Below are 20550 nucleotides of genomic sequence, written 5' to 3' on the forward strand. Positions count from 1 at the left end.
TGGATATGTGGCACCAATCTTTGGCCTTATCTCCCATATGGGTGGACTGGCCACTATACCCTTGCTTTTCCCTCTTTGTCAAGAAAGATCTATTCCTCATTGCCAGATACTCTCAAACTTGCTGGCTCTCAAAACTAGGTGGAACCATAGTCTCTCCTGATGTGAATGGCTGGTCTCTATCTTTCTCCCTCAATATGTAGGCATTCATGCTGAATTAGAAATGCAAGCCCTAGCCAAGTTCACTGCTTCTGTATTAAATAATTCTAGATAAAGCATTTTTCTACTAAATCAGGAAACTGCACAAATGAGGAAAGTAGTTTTACAAAACCATGTGACTCTGGACATGTTGACAGAGGCACAAGGGGAAACATGTCCTAATTCAACAACAATGCTGCACTTACAGCCCCTCTTATGAGTCTAACATCACTGATTTATCATCTCATATGAAAAAGGCTATTAACCATGTAGGGAATATTTCTTTTGCAGACGACTTCATCCGTTGGTTGACCTGCTTACCTGGCATATGGGGCATGGCCCTGTTAGGCATCCTTCCTTGTCTAGCAGGGATTCTTTGTGCTTGCTGTTGTGTATATTGCTGTTGTGGGTTAGGCATGCAGGTTACCTCCCAATATCTGGCCCTAGGGTATTCAAGGAAGAATGGCAGATAAGATTGTGTGGGCCATATAGATGTTGGGGGTGAAATGTGTGGCTGAACACACTGACTCCATTTTTCTCAGCTCCATCTTAAGCCTGCAGTCCTATCCCCTCCCCTTTCCGTGTGACTGAGCTTTAGCCTACTCACAAGGAATGTGCCCAAGCCAGATAAGTTCCCTGTCAACTTTTACCCTTGCCTTCATCTTATATGAAAAGTGAAAGAATGTTGTTTAGTTTGTTTGTTTGTTTGTCTGTTTGCTGACACAGATGGTTAATGGTCCATGAGGAATGACGGTCACGAGAACCCCAGGGGGAGGGAAAACACCAGTTCCCGTTATGTGGATGTGTTTCTCACTTAGTATTCAGATTCTGTCTTTAGCTTTGGCCCCACTAAATGCCCCTGTACTCCTTTTAGCAGCACAGAGTGCAGCTGCAAATGCTCCCAGATTGGTAAGTCATCATGACCCCTTACAGGATTAGGAAAAGAAAGATTATTCTTCTAAGGAGTTACATTTCTGGCATTAGAAGAAGGAAAAAATGATCTTTATGGTTGAGCAGACATTCTTGCCTTTCAGGAGGTTTGGTTAATGTATAATGCAGATACACATTGCCCATTAGGGAGGGACCAATATAGGCAGGGAGTATGTTACTCTTAAATTTTCTTGTCCTGCCTCAAAACATACATTTTATTCCATCGTTTCCCACTTTTGATCATTAATCTTTCGATAGGAAGTATTAGGTTATGAAATACTTGGTCCCTCGACACCAAGGTGGTGTCTTACCTGCCCTGGATCTATCCAGTCCTGCAATACCAGGTCCCAATAGGCCAGTTTCCTCTATCTTTCAGGGGTTTATGTGTCAGTAAAGTACCAGGCAAGGACTCATAGCTAATCTCATGCTGTTCAATAGAACTCATGCCAATTATTGTCCAGTCATCCTCCTATGTGCATTGTGTATGTCCAGTATTTTATAGAGAGCTATACATATGATCAATAGTTTCAAGTCTTATAGACATCATTATCTTACTTGCAGGTTTGTATATGCAACAGAAAGCACAATAGATTATTACTCTATAAACGATACAGAGCACAATCAATATAGCCAACAACAATAATAAAGTCATAAGCAGAGATTTAAACCATGAACCCCCAGAGCTGAACCATTTATCCAAGATGTAACCTAGACTAGGAATGGTATCCCCTAATGCAGAGATTTAATTTTTAATGTGATTCATTAGATGAGTTATATTAGAGGACAGATCTGGCATGAAAACACAACGTTCAGTCTGGATTATAGCACGCATTCTTCCTTGCCAAGCAGTTAAAATGTCAAGATCCATTTGGTTTGGCAACACTGATTTCCTTATCACAAAAACTTCAGAATTAAACAAACTAAAGGAGAAATTAGTTAATTGAATGTAGTGAACAACACAGAGATATATGCTAACAGGGAAACATTTTATAGGCTATACATGTTATCAATCATATTGACTTGTTGCACAAACATTGTACATGTACTTTTAGCAATAGAATTTAAGTGAGCAATGATACATACCATGAGTAACTTATAGCTATGAAAGGAATAATCATACATACAATGAAAATAATAATCATCTGTAAAACAAGGAAAAAAATTAAAAATGACCTAGTCCTGTAGGGAGTGACCAAAACAGATTTTTTAAGGTTTTTTTTTTTCAGTCTTACAACAATTTTGCCTTTTGGAAATTTTATCCAGGAGCATTTCTACTCCTGCAGAGGTATTGATATAAGTGCAACAAGTAGTGTGAGCAATAACACAAACAACTCCTTGGCTAGCCAGTAGAAAATCGAAGGTGACTCTAATTATCCAATACTACTTGGGGTAAGGAATTGAGGGATGTCTCTTGTGCTGCAATGCATTTTGCAGTCACTCCAGGTATTTGACCAGAGGTGGCTGATAGATTTCTGACCATATCTCTCTTTACATGTACTCTTGCACTAGGAATCAAGATTCTCAAAAGACTTTGCTACCAGGTATCTTGGTATCCTAATAACATGGATCTCTTGATTCTATAATGGAGAGAGAAAGGAGGTCCATCTGTCTCTTTTATATAGACAATGGGGTAACATAACATCCCAATAAATATAAACCTTCTACCTGCCAGCTATTAAGATATTTATGTGTCCATTCTTGGGAAGGTGGGTCAATTCCAATACCACATATGAAGACAGACCTGAGAGAGTACAAGTGATCCTTCCAAGAGAGCTCTCATTGATAGCCTCATCAATTGGAAATTTTGTTAACATGGTATTAAACATGGTCACTTCTCTTGCAGGTTTTCCAAGAGCCATCTATATGGTATTTGACATAAGGGAGTTGCTGGTACAACTTTTCTTTTTCTCTTCAAGATATTTGTTAGGGACTTCCCTGGTGGCTCAGTGGTTAGGAATCTGCCTGCTGATGCAGGGGACACTGGTTCGAGCTCTGGTCCAGGAAGATCCCACATGCCACGGAGCAACTAAGCCCATGCGCCACAACTACTGAGCCTGAGCTCTAGCGCCTGCGATCCACAACTACTGAGCCCACATGCCACAACTACTGAAACCCGTGTGCCTAGAGCCATGCTCTGCAACAAGAGAAGCCACCACAATGAGAAGTCCATGCACCACGACAAAGAATAGCCCCCACTTGCCGCAGCTAGAGGAAGCCCATGCACAGCAACGAAGACCCAATGCAGCTAAAAATAAATAAATAAATAAATATATATATATATATATATATATATATATATATATATATTTTTTTTTTTTTTTTTTTTTTTTTTTTTTGCGGTACGCAGGCCTCTCACTGTTGTGGCCTCTCCCGTTGTGGAGCACAAGCTCCGGACGCGCAGGCTCAGCGGCCATGGCTCACGGGCCCAGCCACTCTGCGGCATGTGGGATCTTCCCGGACCGGGGCACGAACCCGTGTCCCCTGCATCGGCAGGCGGACTCTCAACCACTGTGCCACTAGGGAAGCCCTATAAGTCTTTTTAAAAGAAATTCCTGAATAACAGGTGATGGAATAAAATTTATGTTTTGAGGTAGGATAAGAAAATTTAAGTGTATCATACTCCCTGTCCATGTTGGGCCCTCCCTAATGGGCAATGTGCATCTGTATTATACATTAACCAGCGTTCCTCAAAGGCAGGAATGTCTGCTTAATTGCAAAATCATTTTTCCTTCTTCTGACACCAGCAGTGTACCTGCAGAGAAGATTAATTTTTCCTTTCCTAATCCTGTTAGGGGTCATGGTGACTGCTTGCCTTGTATGTGGAGATCTGCTCTATGTATCTTTGGTGAACCTTATATAAAATGTCAGTGTGTCATTTTAATGTATGATCCTTTGTCTTAAAATGTATATAATTGTGCCTTCAACTTCTAACAGGTGGAACAATCCTCAGTGTTTTCTGACAGACTGTCTCCTGGGTTATAATCCTCAGGCTGGCTCAAATAAAATTCTCTATTTCTACTTTAGATCGATACTGATTACTTTTTTGTTGATATTTGCTTGGCGTAGTTAGCAGGATATCAGAGACACCCACCAGAGGACACCTGGTGTCTACTCTAAACCAGCGCTCAGTACCAGCACTGGCCCTTTGAGCCCCACCAGCTTTTTTGGTATTCCTCAGTTGCTTTGGTGAGTTCTCCTGATATCTGGACCTCTTTGCTTTGCATGATGATCCTGAATTTTATCCAATCTGTTAAAATTTTAGGATTTATAGTCTTAACAGGGTACCGGTACATTTCCAGGTAAAAGGGACCGAGAGGGAATTTCCTAGGCAATGGGCTAGATGGAGGTTCCTAGAAGGGGAAAGCCAAGAAGGAACTCTGGAGTGAACACGGTTGGCTGGTCTTTTTTAATTTGGCTCAAGTTGGAAAGATTGTGTATAAATGGTTTGAACAAACTGTTTGATAGCAGAACAAGAGACTGAACCTATTCAGCTCTGAAGAAAACGGACATTTGCTCCTTCCAGCCACCAGGCCTTCTCTGGGGACTGAGAACCTAGGGGAAGTGTCTGAGGATTAATCATTATAATGAGTAGCAGTCCCATAGGAAACGCCCTTTTAACACTTTAGGTAATTTACGGTGCTCCAAGCCCCCATGGTGACTTTGGACAGCTTACAGGAGAAACAGAGACACAGAAGATCTGAACTGACTCAAGGGTGACACCTTGAGGAGCTAAGCTCACAAGCAGCACACTTCTGACCCTGCAGCGCCCTTAGAAATTGTGACCTCATAATACAAATTAAACAAAAGGAAAATGGGAAATCGTGCTTCTAAAGCCGTCCAGTTCCCAGATGGATAGCCACCCACTGGAACTTCGGCTGGCTTCATGTACAGTATGTACGGAGCCGATACTTGCAAGAACTTCGTAAAATGCGAGGCTCTAACTTAACTCTTAAATGGCCAAAACGGGGAACATTCGACTTACCAAAATTAGTTTACTTGCGTGCAAAATTGGAAAATGCCAGCTATAAAATTACATAGACACTGGGCTTCCCTGGTGACACAGTGGTTGAGAGTCCGCCTGCCGATGTAGGGGACGCGGGTTCATGCCCCGGTCCGGGAAGATCCCACATGCCGCAGAGCGGCTGGGCCCGTGAGCCATGGCCGCTGAGCCTGCGCATCCGGAGCCTGTGCTCCGCAACGGGAGAGGCCACAGCAGTGAGAGGCCCGTGTACCACACCCCCCCAAAAAAAAAACATAGACAGGATGGGAAACATATTTCACTTGGTACTTAGAAGCTTTGAAGCATGGTAATGATAAAATGACACCTTTACAGGAAACTAACTGAAAATTATTAGAAACTGTTGCTAAATTGGAGAAAAGCTCAGAAGCTACCCTATCCCTTTCCCCTCCTCCTTCCTCTCCTTTCTGAACTTTATACCTTCTCCTTTCTGACTGTCCATATCTCAACTTGTCTGTTCTACCTCCTCCTCCACCTCCAAAGGAAAAATTAACTGGACCCCAGGGAATAAATGAGAGCCCTAAAATCATTGCAGGTCCCTTTAAAGAGAAACCTACTGGAAGAGGTGAGCCTGAACTAATATATACTCCCTGGACTAGAGCTGAACTTAAAAATTTAACTAAGGATTTTCCAGGCCCTTTACAAGATCCTTTAGGGTTTTTTAGAGAATTCATTCTGTAAGGATACATGAGCCAGGATACTCAGATTTGTAATAGCTTGAGCAATTGCTGGTATCCAAAAGTAAAGCCAAGTATGGCTACAAAAGGGAGAATGGAAGACACCTATGGAAGATTTTCATAAGCACGAGCATGCAGATGTTCACAGGTGTCGAGAACTTGCTCGTAACTTGTACCAAGCTATCCCCAAAATTTTTCCTGAGAAAATAGAGTGAACAATGATCCACCAATGCAAGCTAAAAGCGCAGAGAACTTTTTTTTTTTTTTTGAGAGGTTTGAGAAAACCTTCAAATAGCACCCTGGAATGGCCCCTGAATGTTTTCAAAATCATCAAAATGATCCAATTCTAAATTCAATCTTTAAGAGGGATTAGATGAAAAAATAACAAAGCTAATTAAAAGACATGAATTGGACTGGGCCATAATACATTCTAACATGCTTGTCACTATTGCAGAGAAGCTCTCTAAAACCTTCCAAAGAAAGAAGAAAGAGTCACTAAAGTCATGAATGTACAACTACAGCAACTTAGAGGCCTTATTGAAACACTTTTCTTCTAACCCTGGCCCCAAACGAAATGCCCTCACTTGTTTTTAGTGCAAAAGCCACGGTCTCTTCAAATGAGAGTGCCATACATTTAAATGGAATTTGGCACATGGCAAAACTAAAAAGGAATAGGAGTGCTCTGACAATTATGAGAGGGCACTTCCCCCAGCTCCTCAACAATACCTTAGGGGAAATTGAGACAGTAATCAGAGGGGAAACTTCAAAGGCCACTGTAGATACTGGGGCTACAATCTCTGGTCTTTACCCTACCCTTATTCATTGCCCTCTCCCTGGAAGTATAAGGTCAATTCAAATAGTAGGTGTTTCTAATTTACCTTTGCAAATTTTAAAATCAGAGTCGCTAACCTTTCAGTTAGGAACTATCACAGGGAAACTTGTGTTTCTCCTAGTAAAATGTGCCCCAATTCATCTGATAGGAAGAGACCTTTCAGAAGCCAGCAATGCTCATATTGCCTTTTCACAAAAAGGTGAAATGCTTCTAGGTTTAGAAAATTTAGTGCTGAGCAAAATCTAGTTACTGAAAAATAGATGGTTATAAAATCAGTGGTTCATACAGACCAAGAAAAAAATGAATGACCTGTTATCGCCAGTTCCCAAAGAATTACGGTCATCTTCTTCTTCAGATATTGAAAAAATTAAATTGGTTACTCCTGTTAAGGGGACTGTTGACAACTCCAAGCCTCTACCTAATATTTGACAATATCACTTAAACCAGAGACATTAAATGGAATAAACCCTGTTATTCAGGACTTTCTTAAGAAGGGACTTATAATTCCTTGTACCAGTCCCTGTCACACACACCTATCTTACTGGTGAGAAAGGCAAATGGGAAAGGTTGGAGATTTGTTCAAGATCTGAAAGCTATAAATAACCTTGTGATTCCTCGTTGTCCTGTGGTCCCAAATCCACACACTCTGCTCTCAGTCATTCCAGCCGATAGCTGCTATTTTTCAGTAATTGATTTATGCCTTCCTTAGTATCCTAGTAAAGAAGAACAGTCAGTACGTTTTTGCCTTCACATGGGAAAATCATCAATATACCTGGACTGCCATGCCACAGGGCTATAGTGAGAACCCCACTTACTTTTCTCAAGTGCTTAAAGCTGATTTAGCTGACGTAAACTTTCCTGGTGGCTCCACTTTAATTCAATGTGTAGATGATTTGCTTTCATGTTCTTTTTTTTAAAATAAATTTATTCATTTTATGTATTTATTTTTGGCTGCGTTGGGTCTTCTTTGCTGTGCGTGGGCTTTCTCTAGTTGCGGCGAGCGGGGGCTGTTCTTCTTTGCAGTGCGCAGGCTTCTTATTGCAGTGGCTTCTCTTGTGGCGGAGCATGGGCTTTAGGTGCGTGTGCTTCAGTGGTTGTAGCACACGGTCTGAGTTGCTCCGCAGCATGTGGGAATCTTCCCGGACCAGGGCTTGAACCAGTGTCCCCTGCATTGGCAGGCGGATTCTTAACCACTGTGCCACCCGGGAAGCCCCTGCTTGCATGTTCTAGAAATGAATTGGATTCTCAGAAAGACACCAGCCATCTGTTACAACAACTAGCTTCTAAGGGACACAAGTTGCCTAAAGATAAACTCCAATTTGCTGACCTGTTGTAAAATATTTGGGCCGCTTTATATCTAAGGAAGGACTATTAATCAACTCTAAAAGAATTAAAGAGATTTTAGCTTTCTCACTTCTCCAAAAACAGAAACAATTGAGGGGATTTCTGGGTCTGACTGAATATTGTAGCAATTGGGTACCTAATTTTCCACTTATTTCTCAACCTTTATATGCATTACTTAAGTCTGACCAGCTTGATCTGATTGAGTGGATGCCAAAAGGAAAAGAGGCCATAAACACCTTAAAATCCATCTTAACTCAGGCACTGGCTTTGGGTCACACTAATTATAACTTGCTCTTTTCTCTCTTTGTACTTGAAGTTAAAGGAACTGCTTTAGGTGTATGACTCAAGAGCATGGTGATAAACCGCGACCCATAGGATATTATAGTCAGCAATTAGATTCAGTAGGAAAAGGACTTCCACCTTGTATGAGGGCTATTTCAGCAAAGGCTTTCTTATGTAAGGCTATTGGAGAAATAATAATGGGGTCTCCTTTAATGATTTATGTCCCACACTCAGTCGAGTCTTTTCTAAACTCTTAGCACACTCAGCACTATTCTATAAGGTGACTAGCTTCTTATGAAGTATTGTTGCTTTCTGTACCTAATATTACCTTAGTTCAATGTAATAATCTTTTTTTTTCTTAGCGTCCCTGGGTGGGCATGAACAGCAATGTAATAATCTTAACCCTGCAACTTTGCTTCCAGCACCACAGGAAGAAAACAACCACGAAACAGATTATCTTCTTGTTCCAGGTATGATTTATAAGAAATTTCTATTGATAATGTTGATTTAATTAGGTTCACAGAAGGACCCTGTTTAAGGGATGAACAGGGACATTACTGAGCTGGATAGGCAATAACATCCACAGTGGACATAAGAGAAAGCTCCTATTTACCAGAAACAAAGTCCACACAGCAAGCCTAATGAATCACCTCAACCCAGGCTTGTCAGCTAGGCAAAGCCCAGATAGTCCATATATATACTGGCAGTTGTTATGCCTTTGGCGTGGCACATGACTTTGGAACGCTGTGGAAACAAGGGTTTTGAACCACTTCAGGGCAGCCTATGAAAAATGGAAACAGGTTGCAGAGTTCTTAACTGCAGGTTGTAGTTCTATACCACTACCAAAACAGTTGGCAAGTATTAAAACACTGGGGCATCCCAAATCTGACATTAAGGAAGCTAAAGGAAATGAGCTTGCTGATGCTGCAGACAAACAGACAACGTGAAAAATTCATCCTGTTCAGCTTTGAGAACTTCCACTGCTCTCTGTGAATCCTGCTAACCCAGTAAAAGATTTCCTTCCACAGGCTCAAGAAATCGCCACTAAAGAAGATAAACACATGTGGCTACAAAAAGGGGGAATTTTTGAACCCATCACACAAATATGCTTTGGACATGATTTTAAAAACCTATAGTGTCTGTTAGAGCACAATGGCTGTTATTCCAGCATGTATATTCTTTAACTCATTAGGCACCTGAAAGATGGTTTTATGGGGAAAACTACAGTTTTGGAAACATTCTCCCATGGTGGCTCATAAAGTATGTACTCACTGTACTCTGTGTCCTAAATATAATCCCAGAAAACCACTTCATGGGGCACAAGGCCACGTTCTTCTTCCTAAAGGACCCTTTGAGGTATGGCAATTGGACTTTGTCCAAATGCCACCACCTCGAGGATACAACTAATCTTGGTGATGATCTGTATGTTTTCACACTGGGTTGAAGCTTTTCCCTGCAGGAGAGCAATGGGTATAACAGTAGGTAAATCACTATTGGAAATAATAATTCCTGTTTGGGGAATTCCTTCTGAGTTACATAGTGACCAGGGACTCACTTTGCCAGACAAATAATTAAATCTATTTATGACATTTAGCCAATAATGCAGCATCTTTAATGCACTTATCACCCCCTCCAATCTTCAGGACTGTTAGAACTAACAGCACTATCAAAACTCAATTGACGGGCTTCCCTGGTGGCGCGGCGGTTGAGTCCATCTGCTGATGCGGGGGACACGGGTTCGTGCCCCGGTCCGGGAAGATCCCACATGCCGCGGAGCGGCTGGGCCCGTGAGCCATGGCCGCTGGGCCTGCGCGTCCGGAGCCTGTGTTCCACGGCGCGAGAGGCCACAACAGTGAGAGGCCCGCGTACCGCAAACAAACAAACAAACAAACAAACAAACAAAAAACTCAACTGACAAAACTCTCAGGGGCTTTTCATCTTTCATGACCAGAAGCTCTCCCATTGGTGCTTCTCAACCTTAGGTCCACTCCTTTTAGTAAGCAGCAACTGAGTCCTTTTGAAATAACCACTGGACGACCTATGTGCCCAGATGAAGGCATGTATGAACCAGCATTGCATAAGGGTGTGATATGTTGCATTATCGTCAGGGACTCGTTAAGGCACTTAAAGAAAATGAAAAGCTGGTAACATTCCTTTCACTGTGAGCTCCCAGGAGATGAAGACCTTATGGATCATGGACTGCAACCTGGAGATTTTGTCCATTGGAAAAGGCATAAATACAAGATGCTTTGCAGCTGCGTTGGAAAGGGCCATATCAGGTATCAGTACTAACCCCTGTGCTGCAAAGCTTAAAGGAGTAAACTCCTAGGTTCCTATCTCTCATTTTTTAAAAAGGCTTCTGCTCCTAAATGGACCGTGACCCCTCTTTCTGACACCTGACTTCGACTAAGACAAGCTTCACCAAGCTGGGATGAGAAGAAGTTGACAACAGTAGCAGACAGCTAACCCAAGAGTCCAGATCAGCCCTGTAAGACCCATCCTACTGGTTCAGTTGTACTATTTACCAACTGTCTGTCTCTCTGTCAACATTGAGTTATTGTTTCACTTCTGGCTATACTTTTGACCCAGTGTTTAGGATGGAAAGAAAATTCTTTAGTAAAGTTGTCACAGAGTATAGCTACTGGGGGCCATTTAACCGATTGTTGGACTTGCAACTTTGGGATCACTTGCATTCTCAGGTTTTGTCTTCATATACGGCATTGGAATTGACCCACCTTCCCAAGAATGGGCACATAAATATCTTAAGAGCTGACAGGTAGAAGATTTATGCTTATTGGGATGTTATGGTATCCCATTGTCTATATAAAAGAGACAGATAAATCTCCTTTCTCTCTCCATTACAGAAGAGATCAATGTTATTAGGATACCAAGATACTTGGTGGCAAAGTCTTTTGAGAATCTTGATTCCTGGTGAAGGAGTACATGTAAAGAGAGATATGGTCAGAAATCTATCAGCCACCCGTTGGTCAAATAGCCGAAGAGACTACAAAAAGCATTGCAGCACAAGAGACATCCCTCAATTCCTTAACCTAAGTAGTATTGGATAATAGTTACCTTCGATATTCTTTTCTTTTTCTAATCTTTTTTGTTTGTTTGTTTGGCCTCACCACTTGCAGGATCTTAGTTCCTTGACTGGGGATCGAATCCGTGCCCCCTGCAATGGAAGCACGGAGTCCTGACTACTGGACCGCCAGGGAATTCCCTACCTTTGATTTTCTACTGGCTAAACAAGGAGTTGTGCTATTGCTCACACTACTTGTTGCACTTATATCAATACCTGTGCAGAAGTAGAGATGCTCCTAGATAAAATTTTTAAGAGGCAAAATGGTTATGACATTAAAAAAAAAAAACCAACCCTTTAATGATCTGTTTAGTTGGCTCTCCTCAGGATTAGGTAATTTTTTTGCTGTTTTACAGATGATTATTTTCACTGTATGCATTATTATCCTTTTCCTAGCTATCAAGCTACGCATGGCGTGTATCACTGCTTGCTTAAATTCTACTGCTAAAAGTACACGTACAGTGTTTGTGCAACAAGTCAATATGATTGATAACATGTATAGCCTATAAAATGTTTCCCTGTCACTATATACCTTTGTGTCAGCCACTCCTATTTAAATGACTGTTGACAACTCCAAGCCTCTGCCTAATATTCAACAATATCTACTTCAACTAGAGGTGCTGAACAGAATAAGACCTATGGTGATGAAAAATTAATCAACAGTCAATCTAAAGGAGAAATAGAGAATTTTATTCGAGTCAACCTGAGGATTAGAACCACAGGAGTTGTTCAGAAAACTCTGAGGACTATTCCGCCTGTTGGAAGTTATATACGTTTTTAAGACAAAGGGTCGTACATCAAAATGACACACTGACATCTTACATAAAGTTCACCAAAGATACATAGTCCAGATCTGCACATAGGAAGCAGCACCAGGTCACCATGACCCCTTACAAAATTAGGAAAGAATTAAGAATGTTATCGTCTAAGGAGTAACATTGCTGGCATCGAGAAGGAAAAAATTGATCTTTATGGTTGAAAAGACATTCCTGCCTTTGAGGAGGTCTGGTTAATGTATAATGCAGATGCATATTGCCCACTGGGGAGGGCCCAATACAGGTAGGGAGTATGTTATGCTTAAATTTTCTTATACTGCCTTAAAACATAAGATCTCCCCCAGGGCTATCGTGTCCCGTTCTCTCTTCCCCGCTGGAGTCACTAGAGCGCCTAGGGGCAAGTCATGCCTGGCGATGGCCAGAGCTTCTTCCACTAGGGGAAGGCTGGCGCTGCTCTGCAGGTAAACAGGAGGCCTGCGAGGGCAGGTCTATGCTAGAAAGGTAGTGTTGTGTGGCTGACTGCACCTGACAATGAGAGGACAGGCTGGTGCTCCCGACCGAAACCCAGGGGGCTCCTGCTGTACCCACGTCCCGAGAGAGGGGTTTCTGGGGAAGGAGGAGGGCCTTGTGTCCATCATTTCATACAACTCTGGTCTGGAGACCATCAATAAGAGTAAATAAGAAAACTCCAGCTCACACAGGAAGGATGAATCAGCCATACACGGACTGAGCACTGATTGTATACCCACTGTCACACAATGAGGACAGGTTGACAGTGCAGGTCCCTGGACTCTCCCTCAGCACCTCATATCCCCACAGACCAAGGCGGAGCCTGCAGAGCACAGAGCAGGCGCCAACTGGATAAGTGCAGCCTACACCTGTATTGCAGCCTCTCCAGAGTACAGGTATGCCACTCCACTCTGGGGGCGCGGGAACGCAACTGCAACGGAAAAAAGTTGGGAGACTGTCCATAGTTAGTTTTCTTGGTGCATCAAAGTTTTATTAACAAAACCAGAGTGGGGGAGGCAAGGGTGCGCAGACTCTGCAGCCCCTCCCAGGCACAGAGAACGGAGAGGCAGAGGAACCGACAAGAACGTGAGGAAGTTCCGAGGCCCTGGGGTAAGGGCAAACAGGCGGTCAAACAGTGGACGGGCACAGGGACAAACTCAGGGAGCGTGGGAGGAACATGAATGGCAGACCAGACAAATGGGGGCTCCTGGGCCGCTCCCGCCCGCGCCACAGGGCAGGAGGGCGTCTGGACCGCTGGGGCTCAGCGGTCAGCGCTGGAGCGCAGGTCGGTCGTGAGCGGGTCGTGCTGGATGGTTTGGTGCAGCATCAGGGCCAGTAAGCCCGCCCGGTTGGTCATGGCGGTGCGGACGTTGCGCTCCTGCTCAAACAGCTCGTCCAGCTTGTACCACTGCCAGGGGAGCAGGGGGAGCAGTGACAAGGGGCTCCCCGAGCCACCCCCCCGGCACATCCGGCGCCGAGACCTACCACGCGCACGCGCTCCAGGTCCACTTCGGCACGCCGCAGCTTCTCCCAGCAGTAGTGGCGGTTGCACTGGCGCTTGGGCAGGCGGCAGAACTCACCCGTGAGCTCGAAGACGTCACGTACAAGGGGGCACCCGCATACCTCGTCAGCTGGCACCTGCGGGGAGACCAGGGTGGGCGTGAGTGTGGGGTGGCGAGGCTGGGAGGAGGACAGGAGTGGGGGCCGGTGGGTGGGAAGGAAAGGCGAGGGGAGGAGGAGAGGCGGGGGGGGGGAATAGGAGGGGATGCAACAGGGCAGGGAGAGGCACGGAGGGCGAGGAGGCAGGGCAAGTGGGGGCTGTGGAAGTGGGCCGGCAGGAAGGAGGGAAGCGGGAGAGGGAGGAAGGGAGAAGTGTGGCCGGCGGGAAGGGAGGGGGACGGAATGGGGAAAGCTGAGGGAAAAGCTTACTTTGGGGTCCCGGGAGTGCTCGGGGCACAGCACCTGGAGCCGCTTGCAGTATGTCTTGCTCTGAGGATTGTAGACGTCGCAGAAGAGTCGTGTGGCCCTGGGGGTGTGGAGCAGAGAAGGTAGCAGAGGAAGCGGAGGGTGGCGCCCAGGCCCGGCCCCGCTAACCCCCGCAGCGCCCACACTCACCCCTCGATGCGGGTCGGGTACATGGACCCAAAGGACGTCTGGCTCTCGTACTGGAGGGGTGAGCACAAACGGAGGGACTGTGGATGTGCGCCGCATGCCCTCGCGACACGGGACCCCCGCCCCCAGGGACCCAGGGATGTCCCCACACCGTCCGCCCCCTCAGGCCGACACCCTGACCTTGGCGTAGCAGCGCTCCATGTGGCGCAAGGCAACACGTGGGTTGATGGGGTGCCCGCAGGAGACACAGAAGATCTGCAGGTCCGTGTCATCGCTGTCACCCTCATTGCTCTGCACGGGGTGGAGGGGACGATGAGGCCAGGCGAGAGCGGGTACTGGGCCCTGCGCCGCTGCCGCGCCCGCGCCCGCTCACCTCCTCGTCCTCGCGCACAGCCTGCTGTTTGGCCCGCAGGATAATGGCCTCGAGCTCGTGGAATCGGCGCTCCATTTCCTGAAGGCGGGTGCGGGCGCTCTGCTGCTCCCGGCGGATGCGTTCGAGCAGCTTCTTGCCATGCTCCTCGGCAATGCAGGGGCTCTGCTGCCACTGCTGGATGCGCTGGGGGAGGATCTCGTAGATGCGGCTGCAGGGAGGCAGTGAAGTGGGTGAGCAGAGAAGGAGGCAAGGCAGTAAGATGAGCGGTGTGACCCAAGGGCACAGAGCAGATGGGTGACTCAGTGGTGAAAGGACAAGGAACCAGGTGACTGAAGGGCAGATGGCTGGGCGGACAGACAGACGGATGGGGGAGCAGGTGGATAGCCCGGTGGGTGCTTGGTTGACTGAATGGTGACTGACTGGCAGACACACAGAGGGCTCTGGTCATGCCCCCCCACTGTACTCCCTGACTCCCCTGAACCCTCCAGCCATGACTCACTTGGCTGCCAGCTTCATGCCGCAGTCGTCTGAGCAATACTTGGAGCCGGGCTGGGCAGCGCGCACACAGCCAGGGCCCAGGCACTGCGGCAGCGACGCAGGGTCCTTGGCGTCAGCGCGCTCTGGGTGTTTCCATTTGTCCTTGTGCTTCTGCTTCTGCCGGTGCCGCTTGTATCTTTCTTCCTTCTGTGGGACACGACGGGCCAGGGCAGGGCGCAGCTGAAGTCAGCCCCGGACCCCTGTCTCCCCCTGCAGCCCAGCCCTTCAGCCCCTGACCTTTGCCCTCCCTCCCCACACCCACTGCACCCTCTCGGTCACCTTCTTCTCAGACTTCTTCTCCCGACGCTTCACATGCTTCACTTTCACCGCCCTCTTCCGCAGCGCAGGGTCCAGGAACGGGGACTCCTCCGTGTCACTCATCCAGGGCTGCGAGTGAGGCATACGCTGATTCGCCTGCTCCACTCGTGACTTCCCCGCCAGGCGCTCGGTCCCCACGTCAGCCTTCCACACGCTCTGCCCCCTCTCTCCTCATTACAGACACTCTCTGCTTCTGTACCTGCTACCCTTCCACCACGGGACGCTCTGTCTGCTCACCAGGCCGTGGTCATCGAAGGCTCCCGCACAGAAGTCCTGGTACAGGTCAGGGTCCAGTGGGAGGTCCTCGTCCGAGAGCGGCTCGGGTGTAGCCGTAGCCTCAGGCAGCTCCTTGACTGCTGATGATGCCACTGACCCCTCGTCCTCGCGGATGCGCCCCAGCTTCTGCGACGGCTGTGGCTGCTGCTGGGTGGGCAGCGGCCGGCGAGGCCTTGGCAGGGACTCTGAGGGCATCACCGGCGAGAGCTGCGGGGCAGAATCTCAGGACTGGCCCTGCCCGCCCTGCCCGCAGGCCCTGCCCGCCCTGGGGGGCTGGACTCACCGAGGAAGGGAAGTACTTGTACGATTCCTGTGCCGGCAGGAGGAAGGCCCAGGTCAGCCCTAGGTGGATGGAGGGGGCCCTGCCCTCGCCCTGCCCACAAGTGCCTGACTCCCCCAACTAGCCCCGCCTCGCCTCCCTAGACACACCAGCGCCCCCCGCCCCCCCCCGCCAGGACATGCTCGGCCCTGCCCCAGCTGTGCTGACACGCCTGACCACCTAGGAACGCCTGGCCCTACCCTGCGCGTCTGGGGTTGGGGGCTCCCCCGCTAGCCCAGCACATCTGGTCACGACCCACTCGTCTGAACCAGCCAGGTCCCTCCCCACCTGTCTGTAGGCGAGTAGGCCCCACCCCACCCGGCCCACCCATCCTAGCCTCAATCAGCTCTTCCCAGACATCCTGGACCCCCAGCTGACCCTGCCCAGCTCTGCCCATGCTCACCCGGGCCCGAAGCTGGCACTGACGCAGCCGGCACTTCTGCCGGATCTTGTTGGGGCCCCCGAACTTCTTCATGTCTCGGCAGAAGTCACAGTGGCCGCAGTCCTCGGTGCGCCGGCAGGCCTCACACTCACCACACATACGGGCTGACCGTTTGATCTGCTGCTGCTGCTGGTGATGCTACCGAGAGGCGCCCGCAACAGAGCTCAGGAACCGAGCAGGGCCTGAGACGGGATCACCTCCCCTAGCCCAGCCATCGCGGCCACTCACCTGGCTGGGTGTGGCCACCAGGGGCTGTGGAGAGGATTTGTGGGGCGACGCAGAGCCCCGAGCAAGCATGGCCCCAACCCCTGTCCCTGACCCCGCCCGGCGCTGCAGGTCCAGATCCGGGGCAGGCCTCTTGCGCCCTCCACCCTCATCCCGGGGCTCACTGCCGTCTCGCTCAGTGCTGTCCCGCTCCCGTGACTTCTTGTGCCGATAGCGGATCTCCAGCTTGGGGTCCTTCTCTGCGGGGTAGAGGGTGGAGCCGGCGTGGGTTGGCACCGGGGGATTTGGATGGCCCCAGAACTCTTTCTTCCTCTTCTCTCCTCTTTGGTCCCACCCGCCTGCTCCGTCTCCCTACTCCAGGGCAGAGCTGTCCCTTCCGGTGGAGCTTTCTATCACAGCTCACGATGGAGCCTCCATCCCGGCTTAGCGCTGACCAACAATCACTCTGCCCACAGACGCGGCTCACTACTCCCCGTGAACCACCCTCCCATTAAGGCTCCTCCTCCTCCTCCTCCCTGGCAGCCCCAGCTGCCTGCCCTGTCCACTCTGGCCCCTCACCTCGGCACTCCCGGCAGTACCACTCGCGGATGGCCTTGGCCATCTTCTCAGTGATCCGGATGCAGTCCCCATGAAACCACTCATTGCAGTTGTCACAGCCGCTGCGGAGGATGGGGCGAGTGAGGGAGATGTGAGGGGCCGGACCCATCGGCCTCTCCCCACCCGGCCAGGTGTCCAGCCCGCGCACCGCCCCCCGGCTCACATCATGAAGCAGTTGATGTCTGGTTTGCGGCAGATGCAGTAGATGGGCGCGTTTTCCCCGTTCTCTGACTTGCTGTCCTCCCCGGCATCTGGAGGCTCTGGGTCTGAAGCATCCGCCTCCTGTGGGAGCCCCCATCATGGCTCCTTAGAGAACCCCCATCATGATGCCTCCTCCCTCCAGTACAGCTCCATCACGGCTGCCAATAGACTTCCCACCATGGCTCCTCATAAATCTCTCCACCACAGTCCCCACAGACCACCCCCCTCACTCACCGCTGTAACACCCCCTTAGCCTGCTTATAAACCCCTATCACTCTGCCTCAGAACTTCCAATCGCTTACCCCACTGACACCCCATCGCTCTATTCACCCACTGAGCCAGCTGCCGCTCGTTACAAACACCGCATCACTCACCACATTTTGCCCCCGTCATGGCTCCTCACAGACCCCCATCACCGGGTCTCAAGACAGCACGGTTCCCCTCAGATCCTCCGTTACTAACCTCACAGACAGCCCCGCCCCCCTAGATCCCCCGATACAGACTCATTACGGCTCACTCCAGACTGCCCAGTACGACACTTCTCAAACCCCTCATCACTCCGCACAAAGAATCCCCCCTTCGGACCCCCAAGGAACTACCACTAAACTTCCATTACGGACCCCCATAATGGCTCATCACAGAACTCTCAGATGGTTCACACACGAGTAAAAAATTTTGACCATCAGACTCCCATCATTCTAAGGCTCGAAACAGCCCCCCGCCCCATTCTGCCCACTGACTCCCGTTATGGTTCACCACAAACCCCCATAAGTCTGCCGATGGACACCACCATTTCCCGCCCCACTGACCTCTACCGCCGACTCCCTCCTGGGACCTCGTACTCACCATCTCTCCGCTTCCAGCGCACCCCTTCACGAACCCCGCCAGCGACCCACGAGCCTTCACAGACCCTCTCAACGGCGTCCCCGACCGTTGACGAAAGCGCCTACAAGCACTTCCGCTTTTCGTCGCGCCTCCCAGGCACCGTACTACTACTGCGCAGGCCCAGTGCGTCGGCTCCGCGACAAACAAGTCGGTCGCCCGCCTAGAGCTCCGACAGTCTCTCAGGCGCCGCCATCTTGACTACTGAGACCGTACGGCGGCGAGTCCATACATTCTCAGGAAACATGGCCACGCCTGTATTTCTGGACGCCTCCATCTTGGAGTCTGATTCCGTAAGATGGCGTAGTCCGTACGTTCACTGGCAACACATGGCAGCGTGCTAATCGGCTTCCGAGAGGGCGCCGCCATCTTGGCGGTCGATTCCGGCGCCAGCAGCTGGTACTGCCTAGATGGTCACAGGGAAAGCGGCCCGCTTTAGGAACACTACCTGGATTAATCACCGTAAAATCATTTTTCCCTTCTGCATGTACTAATCGGCGCCGGCATACTGTGTGCCTTACGCTGGGAAGGAAAGCAGTCCCTTTGTCATATGCCTCCCACATTACCTCTGACTGAGGAAATTTTTGTATATTGGGGGCTGGGGAAGCCAGTCAGGCTTATACCTGATGTGGCCTGAGCTTTATGTAAACTGGAACAGCCTGACTTACGGTCTGTCAAATATATGTTGTACATTTGTTTTAACCATTACGGTAAAGCATGCCCACTCTGACAATAGGGAGAAATGCTTCCCTTCCTGTGACACCGATGCTAGTATTCCTTGGAAGATAAAGTTCCCGTCCCAGATGCCAAGGTCATGCTCACTCACTGTGTATCTGATAATTTGTAACTATACACCTCTGTTGAAACCTTGAAGGAATGTACCTCTGTCATGTCGGATATATGTTCCTTGTTCTGACATGGTATAAAACTGCTGAAAACCATGCTTCTCTGGAGTGGTTTTTCCCTCGGTGGAGGCTGCACTCCTGGGCCAGTCCTCATCTTGGCGCAAATAAAACTCTCTTCTATTCTTTAATATAGATAGTTTATTGATTATCTGTGTTGCTACCTCCCACCACTCTTTCCAGCTGTCACTCCTCTCAGCAGTTCCTTAGCCAGGCCTCGCAAGATGATTCAGCCTCTGGGCCTCTACAGCAGCATTCATCCATCAGAATTAGTCCAGAGCAACAACTGATGGCCATAAATGATGGTGACCTGACCATCTCTGGTGAGAATGGCTGGACCAAAGTAGACTTTGAAATCAGGGACCACCAGCTTCACCAAGTCTTCCTCTGACCACACACAATGGGTCTGTCACTTGGGGTGCTTAGCCAATGAACACACCAAGAAGTTTCAATTAAAGCAGAAGCATTTATTACTTGTTTATTACTAGCGACAAGTAAGGAGACAGGGAGATAGCTCTCAAAGCACTGTGTCAAAAAAAAAAAAAAAGGACTTCCCTGCTGGTAAGACTCTGCGCTTCAAATGCAGGGGTCATGGGTTCAATCCCTGGTGGGGGAAATAGGATCCCACATGCCACGCGGTGTGGCAAAAAAAAAAAAGCACTGTGTCCCTGGGGAGTTTTAAGCCTGGGGAAGGCATGATCATTACAATGAGGCAAAGGTTACTCTAGGTTTCCCAAAACCGCAAGTAAGTAGGTGCTTGGTTACTTGTTCTTACTGTGGTATTTTGTTGACTGGAATGCACTGTAACCTTTTTAGAACATCTGGTGTCTGCAGCTTTCTGCAAATTAATGGCTAGCTTCTGCAAAACAAAGCACACTTTGGTTTAACCCCATCTCATCCCTACTGCTGCCTAGCTGACACCCACCACTACCGGAGTGTAGATTTCCTCAATTCCTGGTGATGTCCACTTTGGTTCTCTTGTTTCACATGTATTTAGTATTCTCTCCTATAAAGTTAATTTTAAAATTTTTTTAAAAAATTATATTACGTATAATCAAAAATCTGTACAGATCAGAGAGCTGGACATCTCTTCAGTGTAATGCTCTAACCTGGGCAACCATGAAAATCAAATGGGGTACAAAACGTCAGTACACCTGCCCCCCTCCACACACACACTGGATACGGAAGTTGTGGTTATTATAAATGTCCACATGTCTATGT

General features: G+C 48.4%; 1 protein-coding gene across 1 annotated transcript; it reads right to left on the minus strand.

Moving 5' to 3' along the window:
• Nucleotides 1-13114: 13114 nt before the first annotated feature.
• On the minus strand, nucleotides 13115-18600 carry CXXC1 (CXXC finger protein 1). Its single transcript, XM_081251782.1, has 15 exons — nucleotides 18392-18600; nucleotides 17508-17626; nucleotides 17306-17406; nucleotides 16751-16986; nucleotides 16484-16660; nucleotides 16045-16071; nucleotides 15723-15968; nucleotides 15447-15554; nucleotides 15130-15314; nucleotides 14631-14838; nucleotides 14438-14548; nucleotides 14261-14310; nucleotides 14075-14171; nucleotides 13631-13783; nucleotides 13115-13553 (listed from the first exon to the last, which is right to left on the minus strand). The coding sequence occupies exons 1-15, from the start codon at nucleotides 18392-18394 to the stop codon at nucleotides 13407-13409; spliced, it is 1968 nt and encodes a 655-aa protein (XP_081107908.1). The 5' UTR covers nucleotides 18395-18600; the 3' UTR covers nucleotides 13115-13406.
• Between the last annotated feature and the right edge of the window lie 1950 nt (nucleotides 18601-20550).

This window comes from Mesoplodon bidens, assembly GCF_964165515.1.
Source record: "Mesoplodon bidens genome assembly, chromosome: 13".
NCBI classification, from domain to species: domain Eukaryota; kingdom Metazoa; phylum Chordata; class Mammalia; order Artiodactyla; family Ziphiidae; genus Mesoplodon; species Mesoplodon bidens.